The sequence below is a fragment of the Raphanus sativus genome, chromosome 7 (assembly GCF_000801105.2).
Source record: "Raphanus sativus cultivar WK10039 chromosome 7, ASM80110v3, whole genome shotgun sequence".
NCBI lineage: Eukaryota > Viridiplantae > Streptophyta > Magnoliopsida > Brassicales > Brassicaceae > Raphanus > Raphanus sativus.
The window spans coordinates 14546741-14568776 of NC_079517.1; the positions used below are offsets into that span (position 1 = coordinate 14546741).

At 35.2% G+C, this 22036-nt stretch overlaps 4 protein-coding genes across 4 annotated transcripts; 2 read left to right on the forward strand and 2 right to left on the reverse strand.

Moving 5' to 3' along the window:
- The first annotated feature begins 1328 nt into the window (after positions 1-1328).
- LOC108838461 (photosystem II 10 kDa polypeptide, chloroplastic) lies at positions 1329-2149 on the forward strand. Its single transcript, XM_018611395.2, has 3 exons — positions 1329-1557; positions 1657-1715; positions 1820-2149. Exons 1-3 carry the CDS (start codon positions 1395-1397, stop codon positions 2021-2023), a joined length of 426 nt encoding a protein of 141 aa, XP_018466897.1. The 5' UTR covers positions 1329-1394; the 3' UTR covers positions 2024-2149.
- Positions 2098-4844, reverse strand: LOC108818346 (DNA repair protein recA homolog 1, chloroplastic). Its single transcript, XM_056991505.1, has 13 exons — positions 4602-4844; positions 4115-4206; positions 3931-4006; positions 3796-3858; positions 3588-3717; positions 3420-3505; positions 3201-3326; positions 3014-3118; positions 2883-2939; positions 2750-2812; positions 2590-2666; positions 2429-2501; positions 2098-2353 (listed from the first exon to the last, which is right to left on the reverse strand). Exons 1-13 carry the CDS (start codon positions 4821-4823, stop codon positions 2231-2233), a joined length of 1293 nt encoding a protein of 430 aa, XP_056847485.1. The 5' UTR covers positions 4824-4844; the 3' UTR covers positions 2098-2230.
- Positions 4845-5387: 543 nt separating this feature from the next.
- Positions 5388-8903, reverse strand: LOC108817719 (protein PAT1 homolog). The gene is made up of 5 exons (XM_018590479.2): positions 8593-8903; positions 8257-8399; positions 8078-8134; positions 7903-7966; positions 5388-7785 (listed from the first exon to the last, which is right to left on the reverse strand). Exons 1-5 carry the CDS (start codon positions 8672-8674, stop codon positions 5741-5743), a joined length of 2391 nt encoding a protein of 796 aa, XP_018445981.2. The 5' UTR covers positions 8675-8903; the 3' UTR covers positions 5388-5740.
- A 4499-nt stretch (positions 8904-13402) lies between these two features.
- On the forward strand, positions 13403-14877 carry LOC108815811 (probable BOI-related E3 ubiquitin-protein ligase 2). The gene is made up of 3 exons (XM_018588311.2): positions 13403-13636; positions 13729-14119; positions 14196-14877. Exons 1-3 carry the CDS (start codon positions 13581-13583, stop codon positions 14754-14756), a joined length of 1008 nt encoding a protein of 335 aa, XP_018443813.2. The 5' UTR covers positions 13403-13580; the 3' UTR covers positions 14757-14877.
- Positions 14878-22036: the final 7159 nt, after the last annotated feature.

Sequence of the window (22036 nt, forward strand, 5' to 3'; positions counted from 1 at the left end):
TCTCATACCTGTATTATTTTAAAAAATTTTAATACAAAAAAAAAAAAAAAAAAAATTCTGTTATCTGTATCCATAGTGTCGTGTATTTATAGTTTGGGATTATGTGAATACAACAAAGATGCCAAAAAAGATATCAAAAAAAAAGATACCAAATTAGAATAGTGTTTTCTCTTATTTCATAAGAATAGTTCAATGTTTTAAGCAAAAAGGTTCCTGTGACTTATAAGTTACAACAACAGAAAATAAAAAAATAGGAAAATAAGTTATAACAACTTATATTATATACAATATACAATATACAGTCCTAGGGAAGATTTCAATGTTACTAAACAAAAAAAAGAGTAGGTTGGTTTTCTTGACTTATAAGTTACAACAACTTTATTTTGTCCATACGACACAAATCATTGATTTGCTGGGTCCAACCACATCCATTGGAAGCAGTCTCGGAAAAAAATGTCTATACTTAAGTTGTGGTGGGTGGTATTTTGATTCAATATGTGAAACTGGTGGCTTATAAATTGTAATCTTACTCATTCTTATTCAAATCTAATAGTTTTGTATTCTTTTCTCTTCTCGACTTAGACGTGTAGCTAACATATCGATTAGTCAGCCAATAGCTATTGGCTTAAACGACTTTAATTGTATTATATCTTTCAAAGTGTTTTTTTTTTGGTAAAATATCTTTCAAAGTGTTGTTACTCTAGTTGATTACCAAAGAAAAGAACATTACTCTAGTTGATAGTTTTCTAGTGATATGAGCAGAGGAACATGCATACAAGAATGTAAAACAATAATACTATATACCAAACATTGACTAAATCACAAGGTACAATCATTTAGTTTTACATGACGCATTTATATATCAGCAAATATGATTACAACTTGTTTGATGTTAAGGCTTTTCAGATACACAATGGTCAAGTTCGTTAGACATTTATGATTTATTCAAAGAACCAACAACGAATCATCTACTCGTGTGTTGTTCACCAACACCAACGAGCGACTACAACATGAAACGCGTAGCTTAAGGCTGGTCGCTGGAAGTAGTCATGCGTTTCATCATTTCACCGTTTGGCGAATTTCACAACATGCAGTGTGCAAATAAACAAAGTAATGGGGTTTATTTGAGTAAACTACGATTTACAGGGATCACACAAATGCAAATAAATAAAACAAATACTGAAAATCCTACGTGGCAAAGTTGAAGATAATGTTAGTAAGATATCCAGAGGAAAGCCACACAACAGTCGCCACGTGTAAGGACAAGAATCACTTGTCGGATCTCCTCTCTCCTCATATTTGAAGACCACACACACAGCACACCATGCGAGAACATAGAGATCGGGAGAGAGATCAAGAGAGAGAAGAAGAGAAGTTTGATCTTGTGAGAGAACATGGCTGCTTCAGTGATGCTTTCATCAGTGACATTGAAACCTGCGGGTTTCACGGTGGAGAAGATGTCGGCGAGAGGATTACCGTCGCTCTCAAGAGCTTCTCCTTCTTCCTTCAGAATCGTCGCGAGTGGCGTCAAGAAAATCAAGACAGACAAGCCCTTTGGTCCGTCAACAAACATAACACACTTTAACTTATGTTACACGCTACCGTCACCGTTAAAAAGTGTAAGCTTATTCTGTTAATTCGATTTTCTGTGTGTAGGGGTTAACGGCAGCATGGACTTGAGGGACGGCGTCGACGCTTCCGGCAGAAAGGGCAAGGTAAACGATGTCGTTTTAATGTCTATTTTCGTCTGGGTCACTAGAACGATGTCGTTTTAATATTTTTCCATATGAGTCACTTAAACGATGCCGTTTCGTTTCAGGGATATGGTGTTTACAAATTCGTGGACAAGTACGGTGCAAACGTTGATGGATACAGTCCTATCTACAACGAGGACGAGTGGTCAGCAAGTGGTGACGTGTACAAGGGAGGACTCACTGGTCTGGCGATTTGGGCGGTGACACTCGCCGGAATTCTTGCCGGAGGAGCTCTTCTTGTGTACAACACTAGTGCTTTGGCTCAGTAAAATCATGAAAGTGTGTGTACTTATGCTCATCTGTTTTTAGCGTCATTGTTCTGTTTTATGTAATGTTGTTAAAGTAACTTAAAGAACATACTTTGAATATACAAGACCTCTAGTGTTTGTATATAACTTGAACACAACATTTTTCATAGAATGAAAGCATATGAAAGTTTTAAATGCTGAGAGTTGAAACAAGAAGATTAGATAGAGTCATTGGAAACCATCAAGCGAGTCGTTGGCGTCTTCTTCATGATGTGAAACAGAAGAGGAGCTGGTGCTAAGCAAAGGGCTTGATCTGTGAACATCTCCATCTAGCATCAACAATCTCACTCTCTGCAAGCCGACGCCATTGCAAACATAAACTCATAAAAAGATAAACAAAACTGATGCAAAGAGAAGAAAGCAAACCTTCTCAATTTCGTCTTGAAGAGAAGGGTTCTCCCTTAAATGCTGCAATGCTTTCTCTCTTCCTTGACCGAGCCTGAAACAGAGACACACAAAACACAAACACATATCTCACAATCTGTAACCACAACATTTCTTTGAGTTTACAGTTAAAGAAACTAGACCTTTGGTCTTGGTAGCTGTACCAAGAACCTTTCTTGACCACAACCTCCATGATCTCAGCACAATCAAGAACACATCCCTACAGGTTTTTTAGGTTTTAAGTTAAAAAAGACAATGAAACATTGTTTATCTGCTTTCAGAGAGACTGGTGATGATGCCTACCAGTTTACTGACTCCTTCCCCGAACATAATCTCAAACTCTGCTTGCTTATACGGTCTCGAAACCTGCAAAATGTAAAGCCAAATTCAATTCATGTTAAAAAATAATTATTGAGATTTTGATACTACTACTAACCTTGCTCTTCTGTACTCTTACACGAGCTCGAAGACCAATATCTTCATCCCCTTTGCTCTTTTAAACAAAGTAATCAGGAAAATTAGAAATATGAGTCACAGTTTTAAAACAGAAAGGACTGTTATGCTTACAGATTTGATCTTCCCAGCAGAACGGATTTCTAGCCGGACCGACGCAAAGAACTTCAACGCAATTCCTCCACTAGTCACCTCTGGATTCCCGTAGTACACACCAATCTTGAAAGCATAACAGAACAACACTACTGTTAGCTCATGAACACAAACAACATAAAAAGTGTATTGTACTAATAATTAATACCTTGTATCTGATTTGGTTTAGGAAGATAAGTGTACAGCCAGCTTTAGAGGCGTTTCCTGACATTTTACGAAGAGCTTGACTCATAAGACGAGCTTGCAACCCCATCTGCTGCATTCCTATCTCACCCTATGCAGAAGTAAACAAAATTCAAACTCAGTTCACACAAGCAAGAAAGAAAGAAAGTAGATATGGTGGGGAAGAGATGATAGATAACATTACTTCAATCTCGGCCCGTGGAGTAAGTGCTGAAACGGAATCAACACATATAAGGTCGACCGCACCAGAACGACACATACGGTCTGCAACTGTGTGATGAAGAAAAGAAACATGTTAGTTAGTTACTTCACACGCATATGAAAAAGTAACCAGAATGTTTTGGGATTTTACTTTCTAAAGCCATCTCGCCGTTATCTGGCTGGCACACTATCAAGTTTTCTACATCAACACCTAAGGCTTTAGAGTAGGCTGGATCGAAGGCATGCTCTGCATCAACAAGCATTGCGTTGCCTCCAAGCTTCTGCACAGTTAGATAACTCGGTTTCAGAGACATCTAGAAAGATGAGATGGAAGTGGTTTGTTGACAAGAAAGATAGACCTGAACTTCAGCAATTGCATGGAGTGCTAGCGTGGTCTTGCCACTACTTTCTGGTCCATATAGCTGCAGTGTTAAGTTACAATCAGAGTGTCACAATTATCTTCTTTTTTTTAATCTCAAACAAGAGTGTAATACCTCGACTATTCGACCCTTTGGCAGGCCTCCACCTAAGGCAAGATCAAGAGTCAAAACACCACTCGGAAAAGTCTCCCTGCAATACACACACACAAAAATCATTTTTATTTACTATTACTTAATATCACATGGTGGAGTCAAGAGAGAGAGAGAGAGAGAGAGAGAGAGAGAGAGATTCTCTCACACTAGTGCACCACCAGCACTCCCTAATCTGGTTACACTTCCTTTACCAAACGAACCATTTATGTCATTCATAGCTGCCTCTAAAGCCTTTTGCTGTAAAAAACAAAGCCAAAGGAAACAAAAAGTTAGTACTACTTTTAAGAACTCATCAAACAAGAGTGGACTCAGAAAAAATGCAAAACAGAAACAAATAGAGCTGATTAAAAAAATGTGTTTCTGGTCTAGTAAGAAAAGCTAGAAACAGGTCAAAGGAGAGATATGAAACTCATTGATTTGATCCATAAGAGTAATATAAACTGCTACTGATCAGACAAGACAAGCAAAAGCCACACAAGTAGGAACAGATGAAGAAGTGTATATAAGCTAAAGCTCCAACATTTCCGAACCAAAAAATATGTGAGCAGCCTCCCAAAGGTTAAAGACTTTCCACAAAGACACAAACACAGAGACAGTTTCATCCTAAACAGAGTAGAGAAGGAAGAAGTTACACGGTCGAGGAAGCGGGAATCAGAGTCAGGAGAGAAAGCGCCGCCGTTGATTCTGTCATCGAGTTCAGAACGGATACTAATCCCAGAGGTTTTCTTTGCTGCGGCCTTGGCGGTGACCGGAGAATAGAAGCGGCGGGAGTAGCCAGGAGAGGAGAGGCCGAAATGGTGGAGAGGACTGAAGCAAGGATTGAGCTTGAGAGACAACACTAGCCTTGAATCCATTTTCTTACTCTACGACAGAAATAGCTAGTAAGATACATATATATATATATATATATATATATATATATATATATATATATATTTATATATAACTTATTTATATATCTTTATTTATTTTTTTGGGTTTAGTTAACGTGTTATGGTGTTCTTTGTGTGCAGTGGAAAAAGAAGCGTATGAGGAAGATGAGACAGAGAGATCTAAGTAACAAGACAACACGTCTCGTATTATCTTTCTCTCACTTGTGTTGAAAAATACTCTTAATTAGTTTGGTTAAACCATCAGACTTTTTTTTTGAGATCAAAGAAAAAGGTTCATCAACATCTTTTGATTGTTCAACTGGGATCTTTGATATGTCAACGAATAATAAAAGCTTACATTAATCATCATCATCTCTTTGTCAAAATGATCCTCTTGGTTTCTTTCTTCTGCACCTAACTCATCAAATCTTAAACTGAACTGCATCACAATCCTATCTACTTCATTATGTACAACAACCTTAAACGATCGCAGCTACCCAAGAACCTCTCACATGAGCTGCTCTTTGCTTGTGAGAAGAGATGATATCAAGAACAAATAAGACTTTATTACCAAAGCACAACTCCAAATGTTTACTTGGTAAAACATAGAAAAGGGAAAGATAACCATCAAAAACATGAAGGAAGGTTTCGGAAAAAAAAAAAGACTAGACAGAACACAGAAACACACACAATCCCTTGGCTACAAAGTTCTGCAGAGCTAAAGACACAAAAACAGTCTTGGTCCATTTGAAGGAACAATCCTATTTCTCTAACGCAAAGTAAAAAAAAAAACGAGAGTTTGAACCGATTCTCTCTACCTTCCCTGTTACGGTTTCCGCATCATCTTATGCTCCATATACAGACATTGCGGTATGGTTTCTTGATTCTATACTATCTCATCAGCTCAAGACCGGCTCGGTTTTCTGGCTTCCAAGCATAGACCGTTTCAAAAACTCCATTAGCAATCTCTTTTGCTGCTCATCAATATGTGGGAAACTCGAACGAAGAAGCTCAATGGGCATTTCACGGACAATGGCTTGCGCAGCTGCATCGGATATCTCACTAGCAAACTCTGGCGGCAACTGCGAATTCAAACTCTGCATAATACTGTCGTACTTGCTGATGCAATACCTCATCAGAAGGTTGAAGAACTCATTGAAGGAAGCGCGCCACAGAGCCATGCCTGCGTTGTTGAAGTTATTAGCTCGGAGAAGCTCAGACGCCCTGTCGAGTGTAGATTTCAGTACCGTGGTAGCTCCGTCTCCAACAGGGCTGCCTAAAGGACGGAGCGGTGGCTGCTCAGAGGAACAGGAAACCGCTGCTAAACAGGCGCTTATGGGACCTAAATCCATCTTGTGAATGCACGAGTTCACAACGTTTGCAAGCTTGTTTGTGGTTTTAGCGATATCAGGATCGGATGAGAGGACTCCAAACAATGATCTCAGATGACGGAAAATGGCCATGCAGACTATCCGCATTAGGTCGCTGCCTGGGAAAATAAGCTGAATATACCTTATAAGTAGTTTCCGACCCTTTGGAAGAGAGATGATACTTTGAAAGATTAAATCATCCTGGGAACGGCTTTGCCCATTCTTGGCAAGGGGATCAACGAGCTGCAGTGAAACTGCAAGGCTTTCCAACACAGCTTGCCGTTTCTGTCTCAACTGGTTTCCTCCATCCTGGAGTTGACTGAACTCTAAGAAACGATCAATGTCATCCACATCAAGGAGGAGATTATTACCATCCTCAATGTACACTCTAGCTGCAAGCAGGGGTTCTTCATCAAGGGGCTTATCTGTAGACCTATGCTCCGCATTGCCAGATTTAGTTGAATTTGGAGGGTCCACTTCAAGAAGAGGACGAGGCCTGCGGATTGAAGAGAAAGGAACTCTACCAAGACTATGAGCATCAACCTGAAGAAAAGCATGGGGCTCATTGTTTGTCCGTGGCCGTGGATGTAGTAGGTCCCTCAAATGGTTTGGACAGAAATGATGTTTCAGCTTCGCACCTGCAGACTTCTTAGCAAGACAGGCTTGATGGTAGTAATCATCAACGTAAGGATCATTGCTGTGTGTAGCAACAAGCTGCGTTCTCAGTATATTCTCTAACTCCCCTGCTGACATATATTTAGACCGGTATGGAGGCCACCCACTGTTTCTCCTCTGAACGCCACCATCAAAGCCTTGTTGATGAAATCGCATGTTAGGTCTGTTGCCTTGAGCCGACCCTGGTCTTGATTCCCTGGGATCAACAAACCCAAGCATTCCATCGTAACTTGCGGAAGATGATGATCGAGAAAGGTGGGGACTGAATAACTGAGGCTGCATTCCTGGCATATGACCGAGAGGAGGCTGCATTGGATGTTGTAACCTATTCTGAGATCCCTGCATCTGAGGAGGCATCAAACCGCTTTGATGAGGCAGCTGTTGTAGCATGTTGTTATTCATGATCCCAGAATTATCACCAGGATGCATATTTTGACGATTCATCCACTGAGCCGGAGGGCGATTGTTCAGAGGAAGAGCAGGACGAAACTGAGGCATGTTTCCGGTGCGCTGGGGAGACCCATGATGCATGCCAGCCAACTGAGGCTGCAAATTAGGGAACTGAGAGAAGTTTGGCGATCCCATTTGAGGCCCACCAGAATGATATTGTAAATTTGGGTGTGCTAAGCGCTGATCTGGTGATATACTGCCTTGAAGAGGATGTGAAACAAAAGATGACTTCGGGACAATAATCGGCTCACTGGGAAACTGTTGTTGGTTGTGGCTTTGATGCAGCTGACGTTGTGGTTCAGGATACGGTGATGTTCTTTTAGGGTCCAGAGCAGAAAAATGTTTTGCTGACCAGGCCTTGTCATCTTTCATGGAATCAGAGTCGAGTATCTGCTGGCCATACCAATCTGGCAAATCCTCCCCATGAGCCCACTCAGGTACTAAAGAATCTGAGAACAAAAAAAAGACATCGCACTGTTAAAACCATAAACCAAAGCCTTGCTCGTAAGGTAGAACCATGAAAATGCATTAACTCTGCAGGAAAAGAAAAAAGAAATGAAACTCACTCTGGCTCGATCTCCTATCAGTGATTGGTCCCGTGTTTCTATAGACATCAGGATCCCTATTCAACTGTAACATATCACAGAAGCAAGCTTTTAACTTCCATAACAAAATAAACAGAAACAGAAGTGTAAGATGCACAAGTGATTAATTATCATGCGTATTAGAAAGCTAGCCAACCTTTGAAAAAGTAGTAGCAAGATCATCAACGTCAGAGAGAAGCCTAGAATCTCCAACCTGCATATATATATAGGGGAGGAATACAGTATATAAAAACCAAAGAAAAGCTTCGCTTCTTCAAAAAAATAAACTACTAGATAAGATGCTACTAGATAAGAGAAAACAAGAAGAGATCTAACCTCTTCCTTAACAAATGAAAGGTCATCCCCTATCCCATTGAAAGACAAAATCTCATCTTCCTCCTCCAGTCCACCAAGCTCAACCTCCTCCACAACATCGTTCCCGAAAAAGGCATACTGAGATGCATCAAACACTGAACTCCCTGCACCAAAACAAACCTTTCAATTAAACAAACGCCCCAACTAGTGATCAAGAAACTACAAGAGAGAATCTAAAATCAACTTAAGGAGCAGATTCAAGTTTTGCATACTAATCCACAGACGAAGAACCAAAAAAAATCAATCTAAGATCCAGATTCAAACTAGAAAGCAATTCATCTGAGAGAGAAAGCAAACCTGTAGGATTGTCTCCAAGTTTGTTAAGATCATCGGTTCCAGGAGCTTGATTCATACTGCTCCCCATACCAAAACCATCCATAATCGATTGCTCTCTCTTAGATCTCTAAGCTGATGATGATACGCTAAATCTAAAATATTAAAATTTTCGAAATCCCTAAAAGCCTTGTGGAAATTGATATCGATTCGTGATCGAATCCAATCAGAGTAACCGAGCTTCTCTCTACTGAGAAAAACAAAATCAATACATATCGTCGCCTCCCCCGTGTGACGGAAGCAGAGAGACAGATAGGGAGAAGAAGAAGAAGCAGCGGAACCCTAGATGCGAGAAGATATAGCGATGTCTACTTTCTTTTTTCTTTTATATCTATATTATTATTATTATTGATTTATGCATAGAGATATTGCTTTCCTAGTTTATAATTCAAAAAATGTTTTCGCACAATATTTATCTATTTTTATTAATTATTTATCTACTTAAAAGATTTTTTTTTAAAATTAGCTATAATGCGTTAAAATCTAATCAATAATCTTGAATTCAAATTTGAGGGTGAATATATTTTTACTAGGATTATTTTTTTGTTTTACTAAAATGCTTAAAATGATGTTTGAAATGATTCTACTGAAAATTATACTTAGGTGTACTATTTCATTCTTATTGAAAATAAAATAACTTCATAATTAAAACGAATTTTGTTCAAACATAGTATTCTATTTTGAAATGAAAAATAAAGCATTGAAAAAAAAATTATTGTTTTGGTTATAGATGGATTTTATTTTTATTTTATTATGACCTGTTTTTTTGTAAGTTTTCATTTTGAAATGGAAAATAAAATAGAGTTGAAAATAATAAGATGTAACTTTATTGAGTTTTAACTGAGGTTGGATGTTCGCTATGATACATATTTAGATGAGATGTATTCTCTCTATTTTATAATGATCTATGTTTTAAAAAAAGGTTATTTCTAAAAATTCTATATTTTATATTTTTAATATTATATAATAATAAATCGTAAATTTTGAAGATATTAATTGTATTTACTCAATTTTGACTAGTTAAAAATTATAAAAAATAAGTGATTTAAAAATGTATCTATAGTTAAAATTTTAAATGTTTTTAATATGAGTGGAAACTATAAATACATCATCTTAGAACGGAAGGGTAATGATTTGTTTTCCTAATGGCGCAGGTAACTAACTATACAGTATACATGTTTACCTTGTGACCTAGTGATAGATTGAGCTGTAGTTCTCATTAATTGCTCTCGGCTTCTCTTGTAACTTTGGTGCAACTATACATGTTAAACTTGTTATGGGCTTTGTTTGTTCTACAAGCATTTAGTGAGACCTCATATTGGGCCTGGTCTTTTGACTATCTTTTTTATGCAATTTGTCATGAATGGGATGTTTGCCTGGTCCTTAGCTAAATAGTTTTTTTCTTTTCTTTTTTTTTTAAATAGATATCACAACTTTTTATATGTTGCTAATATTGGAATGCATTATAAAGCACACTGTCATTGTGATTTTGGATCATTTAGTTCGTGAGGTTGTGATCAAACACATAATTTAGGAATCTGGATCAACATTACACCCAACTAGAATATTTCCTTCCAATGTTTGGCTTTCAAATCTGAAAAAAAAAATAGAATAAAATATTGTGAGATTTGCCATATACGCAAAGGTCTTTGAGAGGAGGAAGAAGAAGAAGCAGCAACAACAGTAATATTAGCAGCTCACCATCAGCTGGCAAAACCAAGTATCCTTTCTTCAATCTCCATAAAGAAAGTTTGGAGTGACCAAATGAGAACCTTGCAGGTACCAATCATGTTTTCTCATTTACTAATTTCGATGGTACTGAATGTGACTGATTGGTCTCGTCAACGTAGGGACTTACGTAGGCTCATGTAGTGATGGGTTTGTGTAAGTTTCTTATACGAACCAACACATAATCTGTTGTCTAATCTCTACTTATGATTCAAATTTTTTGATCTGGTGAATGTGAATCAGTGACCTGACAGGAAAAACAACCACCACCACCTTTGTCTTTCAGGTTAGAGTTAATGTGGTTCATGATCTGATGGTAACAAGTCAGTACATTCAAATTTTTATTTCGATGAATAGCTCTCCTCGTATTCATATACATTTATAAATATAAATATTTCACATTTATTACGTATTTTGTCTGAATGAATTAGTAGTGGTGGTGGGATCATATAATTCATTTTATAGCAGAAGCTGAGATCGAAAGCAGTAGTGGGAATCATGCAATCTACCCATTGGTTCTTTATTTTATGTAAATAAATGAAAAAGAAGAGGGTCCACAACTGTCCACAAGCACAACCACACATGACAGATGACACCGAGTTAAAGTCCTGTGCAGAACCTCTTCTCTTGTCTCCTAATGGGGCAACGATTTTTTTTATAGAATTAAACAAATAAAAATCTTGAAATTTTGTTATAGTGAAAGTTAAGTTTTGATGATACGGCTAAGGTATTTTTTGAAGAGCAAGAAACGAGTGATGGCCCAACACATCTCTAATCAAATCAGGGCCTCTTAACCTAACTCCTTTATCTCGGAAGTTTTGAAAGAATACTTCATCAATAGTTCAAGAAACTACAGAAAAGATTATTATCACAGTTTTATTTCCGATAATTGTGTGATAGTGAATTCCAGTCCATATGGTATATATTTTTATTAAGACGTTAGGTCCAAATATGTCTAGGTGCATATGATAAATATCCAAAGATTAATATGGTGTTAATATGTTAGGTCACGCGCTCCTCATGTATGGACCATAGTACATGTGATATGTATGCACTACGTACCAAGCCCCAAACAATTAATTCAAACACATTGTTGTCTTTAATGGGAAGGCTTAAACATCCAGTGAAGCTTCTTTTGAATTGTTGTAAGATTTAGGTCTGTGATATGACATCGGAACAAAAGTATAATTAAAGTCACTAATTTCAAAAACTTTGATAAACGAATACTCCGTATTTATGAATATGAACCCAAAGATATATGAATATGGTACACAAAAGCACGAATTTTTTTCCATAGCATATTGAATTATGGTGGTGCCTTTAAGGAAAGATGAAGTTTCTAGGTAAGGCACCCTTTGAGATTCCTGCAATGGTTATAATTTTCTTCTTCCTCTTTTCAAATGTTGATACCACATGATTACACGCCATAGCCAACTTTAAGTTGAATCAAATATAAGAAGAACAAAAACGAGGATTAAAGTTAAAGCAAACAAAGCATATCATACAACAAGTGAACAAAGTCAAGGCGTGCAATCAGCAATGTCGCTTGTTCTTCATTCTTCAATAAAAGAGGAAACAACAATTCAAGATTTCATGTTTTTCTTAAGATATACTATATTTTTAAGTCTATAATAATTCTGATTAGTTGTATCAGACAGACACCAATTAGTTAACGTCTCGTTACGTTGTTGGTAATCTCATATATAAATCACAAAACATAACAAATGCGAATGAATTTCAGTTTTAAGAAAAAAAAATTGATATGTGAGAGAGAACCATGGCTACTCTTTTAATTAACAAAATCTACTTTTTAAATGTTGGTTTTGTTAAAACCAATTAAGATAGTGGAGCTTGAATGTTTCTAAAAGACAAAGGCATATTTTTCTTTTAACTTTTAATGTGAGGGAAAGAAAATATAACAAAGCACAATAATTGTAAAGAAGAAGTAGGAAAAAAGAAAGTAAAAGGGACATAAATCAAAGTAGGAATTAATTCTTGTGCGTTTCACCAGGGCACCGCGACACTAATATATTTATGGGAATTGCGATAGATAACAATAGAAAAATGGGAAAATCTAATAATTTTTCATTAAAGATATAGTTACAACTTTTTTCTGTCGATGTTAAAAAAAATTACTCCATGAAGTCAAAGAAAGAGGTCAAACAGAAGTAGCCAATATGTTTGACGACGTGGCATCACATGACTCCAAAATCGTACGAAAAAATTACAAAAACGAAAAGTAGGATTTTACCCTTTTTAACAGACCGTACAAAAGACAAATTAATGGGTCCCACTCGAAATTGTTCGCGACGCTGTAATGCTTACATGGCAATCCGCGTGACTCCTTCGGACCTTTTAACACGTGGCATATCTCCATTGGATGGTCTTCATCATACAAAAAGCAATTTGCTGAGTATCCTAAAATACCCCTGTAATTGTCCTAAAATCACGGCCCAACCGATCTATTCTATTTATTCGGTACGGTGAGTGTTAACACATAACCGAATCCAATTTTTGCTATAAATTACCAAATTTAAAAAATTTATAACCGAAAATGTACTTTTTATAAATATATATCACAAATATGTGGAACAAATCTTTAAGTTGGACAAAAGAAAAACAAAATCGTAATATTATTTTTAAAAAATCGTAATATTATTTTTAAAAAATCGTAATATTGAATAAGAACAAAATCAACAGATTCAGTTCAATTCAATCAGATAATTAGGTAACTAAATACCAAAACGTAGCAAGTAAGTTAAAATATATTGAATTTTCAGAAAACGTGTTATTATTGTAAAGAAGTAAGTTACCAAAAAGATGTAGTCAATATATTATTCAAACCCTAAGAACATGGTAGCCGGTTAATTAATTTTAGTATGTTGAATAAATGTTAGATTTACCTTTGAACAAATTAAATATATGAAATTAATTACTTTCTAAAAATCTGGCTTTCTCTCTCTCCTTTTATTTCTCTGTGTACGTTCGTCGCGTCGATGTGTATATAAATAGAAAACAACCATATGGTTGAAGTTCCTTTCGAATTGGTCTTTGAAATAAGAGAAAGTAAGAATAATAAAAAAAAGGAAAAAACAAAGGGGCCCTCCTCTTCACGCATATCAAAACAGCAAAATAAAAACCGAAACGCATGCATTTCTATCTCTTTTAAACTTCCTCCTCCTCCCCCTATTCTCATCATCATCATCTCTCTGACCTCTCTTTTCATGGCCGTCGATGCTCACCATCTCCATTTCTCTCCTCTTCAACTCTTCTCCAACAGGTTTGTAACTCTCTCTCTCTCTACGATCTGTTGATTTCTGGTTTTTCTTTCTTTGATTCTTTAAAGTTTATTGTACTGTTTTCATTTTGCAGAGACTTAGTGTTGAATAATAACAACAACACAACCATGGAACCGACTAATGGCGGTTTCTTCACGAATAACCAAACCGGATACGGCGTCGTTTCACCTTTCTCCGTGACAGACGATTCGCCTCCTCTTCTTAACATGTACGGCGGCTCCTCCACCGTTGATACTATCCCGACGACAACTGATTCATTCACTTATTACCCCGATGGTGGCAATCTCAACTGTGATTTGTTATCTTTACACACGAGAAAACGCTCCAGAGATTCAGTATCGGATTATAATCCTAGATCATGGTCACCGTGTGTTACTCCCTTTTCGTTTCTTGGCCAAGACATTGATATCTCCTCTCACATCAATCAGCAACAGCACGACATCGATCGGTTTGTCTCCCTTCATGTAAGCGAACCTCTTCTTCAAACATTGTGTCGTACGGTTCAAATGATTAACACACTAACATTTGCTTCAATGGCAGATGGAGAGAGTGAGACTCGAGATTCAAGAGAAGAGGAAGAGGCAAGCGAGGACGATTATGGAGGCTATAGAGCGTGGAGTGGTGAAAAGGCTTCGTGCCAAAGAAGAAGAAAGAGACAGAATCGGGAAGATAAACCACGCGCTTGAGCAACGCGTGAGGTCACTCTCCACCGAGAACCAAATCTGGCGGGATCTCGCTCAGACCAACGAAGCGACCGCCAACAACCTCCGCAACAGCCTTGAGCAGGTACTGGCGCAGGTTAACGACTCTGGCGCAGGGTTAGATAACGGAAACGGCGATAACGACGACGATGACGCGGAGTCGTGTTGCGGGAGTAGCGCGGGTGAAGAAACGGTTAGGAGCCGTAGGGTAGCGATTGAGGCGCATGATAAGGCGGCGAAAGGTAGGATGTGCAGAAACTGTGAGGAGGAGGAATCGTGTGTGTTGCTTTTACCGTGCAGACACTTGTGCTTGTGTGGAGTGTGTGGGTCCAGTGTGCACACGTGCCCGATCTGTAGTTCTCCCAAAAACGCTAGCGTTCATGTCAACATGTCATCTTGACCCCGTTTATGGAAACTCCCTCTTCATTTTTTTTTTGTTAATGGAAGTTTTATTTTTTTTCTTTAACGATTGTAATTAGTTGAATATTTTAGTTAACAAATCAAAATCAGCAGATTTATCATTTATCTCGCTAACTTCAAAACAGATTTTTCATTAAAAATATAAACTCACAACTTAATGAAAATCAAACAGCAAAATAAATTAACCATGTGAGAATTTTGATTAAAAAATGTTTTACATTTAAATCAAATAATATAGTGAATAAAGTAATGTTATGATTGAAAAAAATTATAAAATACATTTTTAGTTTATTAATTGTATGCTTTGTATTACTATTTAAAGAGATAAATAAATATTTGGTGATTAATATGTAAAAATTAGGAAAACCTTAGTAAAAATTTGATAAAAGAATGAAATGATAATAAGAGAATGAAGAAAATGCCAAAGAATATACATAATATGTATTGCAGTATAATTATATATATAATTTCACAAATATTTTTTATTTCTATAAAATATTCTATACATAATATATAATTTCATACAATATTTATATCTGCGAAGTTTTATACAATATTTATATCTGCGAATTCGCAGATAATCACCTGGTTAGAGCATCCACATTTCTAAAACTCTAAAAATGACTCTTAAACTTTTTTTTCTTTTTTATCCAATTAAAAAAAAGAAAAAGAAAAAAAAAGAAATATAACAAATCACAGAAAAGAATAAAAAGGCAGAACCAACAAAAAGCTTAAGAGTTGCTTCTTGCATAAAAAGAGAGAAGGAAAGATTTTAACAAAAACGTGGGCCCATACGGTTAAAACTATCTTAAGAGTTATACCTATAACTCTTATTATAACAAAGATGCTCTTATTATTATTTTCAAAACAATAATCCAAAACTATTTGGGAAAGTTACTAGTTACTACCAATAGTGATATTTGGTGCAGACTTCAGTGTGGGACCTATAGAACAGTACACTGTATGGTGTATACTACGCATTGGCAGAGAAGCGTGAGAGGGGAACAAGATGAAAGAGGTAAAAGCTGACACGCCGGACGCGCGCAAATGTCGCTGTTGTTCTCTCTTTTCTTAAATGATTCTTTCTCATAAATCACATAAAAAGACCTCAAGATGTAAACCACTAACTCTCTCTCTAAAAGAGCATCTCCAAGAGCAACCTTATATTTGAGGTTTGATTAATCTTATATTTGAGGTTTGGGGATTCTCCAATGGTAAACCTTAAAATAAACCTTAAAATTTTTAGATATTTACATTATAATCCTTAACATTAGACAAAAATCAAATAAAAAGACAAAACTTTTGTAACAACTAAAACGTACAATAAAATGTTATAAAAATATTTATTAATAAACGATTACACTGTAATAGCAAATTACAGATATATATGAGATTATTACAAACGAAATCATTTTTTCTAAGAAAATATAATTATGCATCATTATTATTTATGTAATAAACTATTCCACTTTAATAGCAATGTTTGCTTTGTTTTTTCATTTAAAACTTATTTATTTGTTTAAAGTTATATGCAAAAGTTGAATTTATAAAAACATATCTAAAATATATAAAAGAAATAAAATTATATGGACTAAAATGATAAACAAGAAAGTTATCAAAATTATTTAAAAGATATAAGAATACAAGGATCAAAAAAAATATGAAACCTCAAATATAAGGTTTTGTACAGTGAAACCTCAAATATAAGGTTTCACTGTACAAAACTTTATAATTTGAGGTTTTGAGGTTGCTCTTAAACTACATAAAACCTTATATTTGAAGTTTTAAAGTTGCTCTTGGAGATGCTCTAACACTCACCAAAACTAAACTATATAAAAATAACTAAGCAAACACAAAGCACGTAAAGAAAACCTATTGCAAACCCACTAAAGCTTTTAATTAATAAAACCAAACACTTAGTTTAGTTAAAGATCACCTGAACACTTACTCGAACTTATGTTGCTTCACGTCATCATCAACGGGATCGTCTTAGGAACCATCGTCTCCTTTATCGTTAACACTACCGATGATAATCATTGCCAAAAAACTTCGAAAAAATTGGTAATACGGAAGTTTTAATTTTGATATCAAAGAATCGACTGCTCTGATACTATTTAAGGTATAATAGAATAGATATATTATTGTGTTATGTATTAATATAAGAATACAAAATGCATATATATAGCGGTAACATTAACATAATGTTAACATTAGATAATGCTAACTTTTCTAAACACTTAGTGTAAATATGATGAGAATATCTTAACATTAACTTGCTCTTCAAGTCTTTTTTTTTTAATTTTGAGAGTTTTCATGGATTTCACGGTTTTCATAGTCTTGATCTGTAAATACACATATTTCGGTTTAACATATCTTCGATAAAATTCCGTAAACAAGTTAGAATAATATTTTTTTGTTTCTAAAATTATAATTTTGTTTCGAAATTATTTGCGATACGTACAAGTGACCGTTCTATCCAGTTGTTAACTCGTGTGGACAACCCATTGATTCATGATTTTCTCACCTATTGTATAAGTTGGATATGCATGGATCAACAAACCTACCATTGTCTTCTGGTGTTCAAAACTGGAACAACGCTCCAGTAGGGGTTCTTCGGGCCTACAAAGATGTTTTATATCAGTAGTGACACGTGGTAATGTTTACATAGATTTGCTTCCAGCAGCTTCTACTGTATGAATATACCTGCAGCTGCAAGTAATCTGATTAACCTAGATTTATTTTGTCTTAGAATTCCGAACTTTTGTTAAAAAATTATGAACTTGTTTCATAAATTAAATTATATAATTAGAAACCAATTTCTAGTTAGTAATACTAATACCTAGCTATTAAAACGTATTAAACCATTTTCTAAACTAGATTTGAACTAGAAAACATAATGTTTCTTAATAACCAAGTGATATATTAGCGCTACAATAATCTTCTATATTTGTCCAACTTTGATTTTTTTTATATTGTAATTAGGAGATAAGAGTATGCGAAGGAACCAAACGTCACGTACACACAAAGGAACAAATCAGGCAAAAACAAAACTACAGAGAAAAAAGAGAGTGACGCTTGACCGATTGATGTTTATTTAAATTATTACTTTATTATTTGGAAGCTTTTGAAGAACAAGGACCATTTCCCTACGGTTATGCTTTTTATTTAATCATATATGTATAAGCGAAACAAACGAAGCAAAAGGGGGGAGACTTAGTGTAAAGTGATGGGATATACAAATGTTGTAGTGTTGGGGTTTGTGTCATGCAGCTTCAAACTTGTGCACTTCTATTCTAGATATATTTTTATTTTACACATTTTTGTCCAATATTTAGCTCTGCTGGGGTTTCTCTATTTCTTTTAGAGAATTTGTATGATTATTACGTACATTGCAGGCTACGATTTTATAATATTTTTGGAGCCCTGAAAACTGTTTACATAAAAAAAATATTATCACATTCTCTATATAATCAAGGGCCCTATTACTTCAGAACTAAATGAGCTCAAATGAAAATAATGTGATCGAAATCAAAATCTCATAAGTAGAATAAGGAAACCAACGCGTGTTGGCCTAGTGGTAAAAGAACTTCGGCTGGAGTATATGATATATAATAACATTACAGGTTGATAAACCTGTAGTGTTTTTTTTATCAACCTGTAATGTTTTTTTTTATCAACCTGTAATGTTATAAGATAACGTGGAACTTGATTTTGATTTTGATGGTGCAAGAAGGAAGATATACACATTTTTCAAAAAAAAAAAAAAAAAAGGAAGATATACAAGAGAGTGAGGTAAACTAATACTCCCTCTGTTTCAAATTAGATGATGTTTTGAAGAGTTTTGATGTTTCAAAATACATGATGTTTTGGTATTTTTATATTAGTTTTAGTTTATTGAAGATTGTGTAGCCAATGATGTTTTTATAGTTCTTTTGATGATTGGTTGAATTAGTTTTTATTTATATTTTAAATGATACATTCTAGGTAAAAGTGTATGTCTTAATTCTTGTGCATTAACCAAAACATCAACTATTTTGAAACAGAGGGAGTATGTGATTATAGACCCATCTGAAGTCCTATAAAGTAAAGCAAAATCATACCCATCTTATTCTTTCACACACACTGATAGTCCCACAATTATTAACTGTTCATGAATACTACTTTGAGAAAATTGACTCTTATAGGCACATATAACATTTTAATTGGCAATCTACCATTGCAAATATACCACAATTTTTTGGACCATATTAACCCTACTAACTATGCTGCTCTAGGGACTGGTATCATTGTCAGTCTAGTGGACGTGAAAGCTCTCTCAACCCAATTGGATGTCAGTGTTACTGTGTTTATACCTGTTCGACAAGACACAATCATATAATCTCTGTTTTTTGTAGCCATTATTCCCAAAAAAACATATGACTTTACAGCACTTCTTTAATTTACTCAATTAAATCTCACCTAAAAATCTCTTCTTTTTCTCTTTCACTTTGTAACTGAAAACCATTATTGGTCTATCATTTTAATCCCTAATTTCTTCAAAAAATTTGGTGATTTGTGAACCCTATAACTCGTAAGGGAGAGAGTCAACTCGTAATTGTTTGTTATTATTTTTTTACTGTGACTTGCTATAATTATGCACAGAATACTGATCATCCTGATTCGGCGCAAGAAGCACCTATCCCTCCCGACGTCTTGGACACAAGCTCCTCACCCCCTACTATGGATGAGGCAATGAACAAAGTTTGTTTCTTTATTCCCAATTATAACTTTATTTGTTAGCTGATATTTTAGAAGTTAGCAGTGCTTGTTTATTTGTAACGACTAACTAGTTTATGACCGCTAACCTTGGCAGGATAAAACTGCTTCTGTATCTCATGGTCAGTCCGTACATAAGGATGATACAAACAACTCCAGGGCTGACATTGACAAGGGGAACAACACGGACACCGGGAATGACAACGATATCCAATCCAAGGTACTACTGCCTTAATTCACTTAACAAATAACATATTGTTTTATGCTATTTTATATCTTAGGAGATATTCTTATTCTGAACCTCTAATGATCTTAGCAGAAGTCCCCAGTGGTTCTCACACCGGTGTTAAAGCTGCAAATGAGTTGGAGATTCGTTTACTCTGAACCGTATCAAAGGACACCTAATTAGCGGTTACCTAAAATATTAACTGATATTTACTATGTTAGCACCTACTATCGAGAATAGTTACCGAGCAAGTAAAAATTTAACAGTTAATGCCCATACCATTATAGTCTTAAACTTGATTCAGTAGAACAAAAAGTTAAAGCATAAGTTCCAGTGGTTCCCACACCAGTGTTAAAGCTGCAAATGGGTTGGAGATTCAAGGTGTGTAGAAGCCGTTTACTCTAAACCATGTCAAAGGACACCTAGTTAGCGGTTACCTAAAATATTAACTTATATTTACTATGTTAGCACCTACTATCGAGAATAGTTACCGAGCAAGTAAAAATTTAACAGTCAATGCCTTTACCATTATAGTCTTAAACTTGATTCACGGGAACAAAATGTTAAAGCAGAAGTTCCCAGTTGTTCCCACACCAGTGTTAAACCTGCAAATGAGTTGGAGATTCAAGGTGTGCAGAAATCGTTTACTTTGAACCGTGTCAAAGGACATCTAGTTAGTGGTTACCTAAAATATTAACTGATATTTACTATGTTAACACCTACTATCGAGAATAGTTACCGAGTAAGTAAAAAATTAACAGTTAATGCCCTTGCCATTATAGTCTTGAATTTGATTCACGAGAACAAAAAGTTACCTAACTATATGTGTATTCAATATGTGCAGTCAATCACCATGGAGTTTTAAACTTTGATATTTTTTTCCCTTTATTTGTTTATCTGTTGTCTTTATTCATTCTTACTAACCTTGATCACTTTGTAGTTAAATCCTACTATTTATTTATCTTGTACAGATCTAATATCGTTGAAATTTATATTTTACAGCTTACCAAATTTCCTCAAATAATTTTTCCCCACTTTGAACACATATCCTTTTAGTTAAAAATATTTATAGACCATTTAATCCCTTTAATATTTTGAATCTTTTTCCTTTTTATCCTGAGAAATCTTGGAGATAAAGTCTACCTTTTGTCTCAGAGAGTAAAAAATAATAAATGAATGGAAGAGAGGACAACTAGTTGGCAACCTAAGACTTTAAATGTCACGTTAAGAACTCACACACTTTCTTTTTTCTACAGCATGGCAGAGTACAATGAAGCTTCTTTCATTGTTACGCAGGGGTAGTTTCGTCCTCACATGTTCAAATTGGTATGAATTGGACTGATAATGTCTTTCAATGTGCATATAGTTAAATAGAGTCTCTTTTGGGTATATATACCTTTTTTTTTGAACAACTAAGGGTATATATACCTAATTCTCTCTACTACTTTTTTCTCTTGAACAGCGAAAAGTGTATATGTATATGTTTTTAATAGTTCTATATTAGGCACCCATACATATAACAAAGTTATTAAAAGTTAAGTTAAGTTTTAAAAGAAGAGAAAGAAAGCCAACTACCCAAATCATTTATGTAATAGGGTTGGGTTATAGTGGGCAGATATATCGTATCCGAGATGGAATAGGTCTTATATAGAATAATGAATATAGTACATGAAAATCATCTTCTTTTTCATGTGGATAGTTATTACACCAGATTGGACTATGTCAATGGAATAAAAAGATATTTTGTTGGGAAAAAGGTAAATAAAGTGCTGATGTGGGTATCAAGAAACAATAAAAAGATGTGGTATCAAAAGAAAAGAAAAGATATTAAGAAATGGAGAAATCAAAAGTTTTGTACAATGTCTAACAGTGAAAAGACACAATGACATGCATGATGAGGACTGAAGATGGCCTCTCTACTCTTTTTAGCAACACCAAGTAATGACCACAAAGGAACATGTATAAATTAACATAATCATGAAATTAGTTTGTATAGTTGGACCAATATTAGAAGATGCATTAAAGTTTAAGATCTAACGAGTGCAGATACCTCTGAAAAATGTACTTGATTATTTATTGATCACTGAATTAGATTGGTATTTTGGAAATGCTGAAAACGAGTTTTCAACAGAAAAAGGAGAGGAAGAGAGAGGTTTCATTTCAGAATGGACCAAACAATGAAGGAAAATAACATTGGGTGATTGCATGATGTGTTCTTCTGTCTAAAACAGTACACATAATTATAAAAATGGTTGGAACTGTAGGACCACTGTAAAATA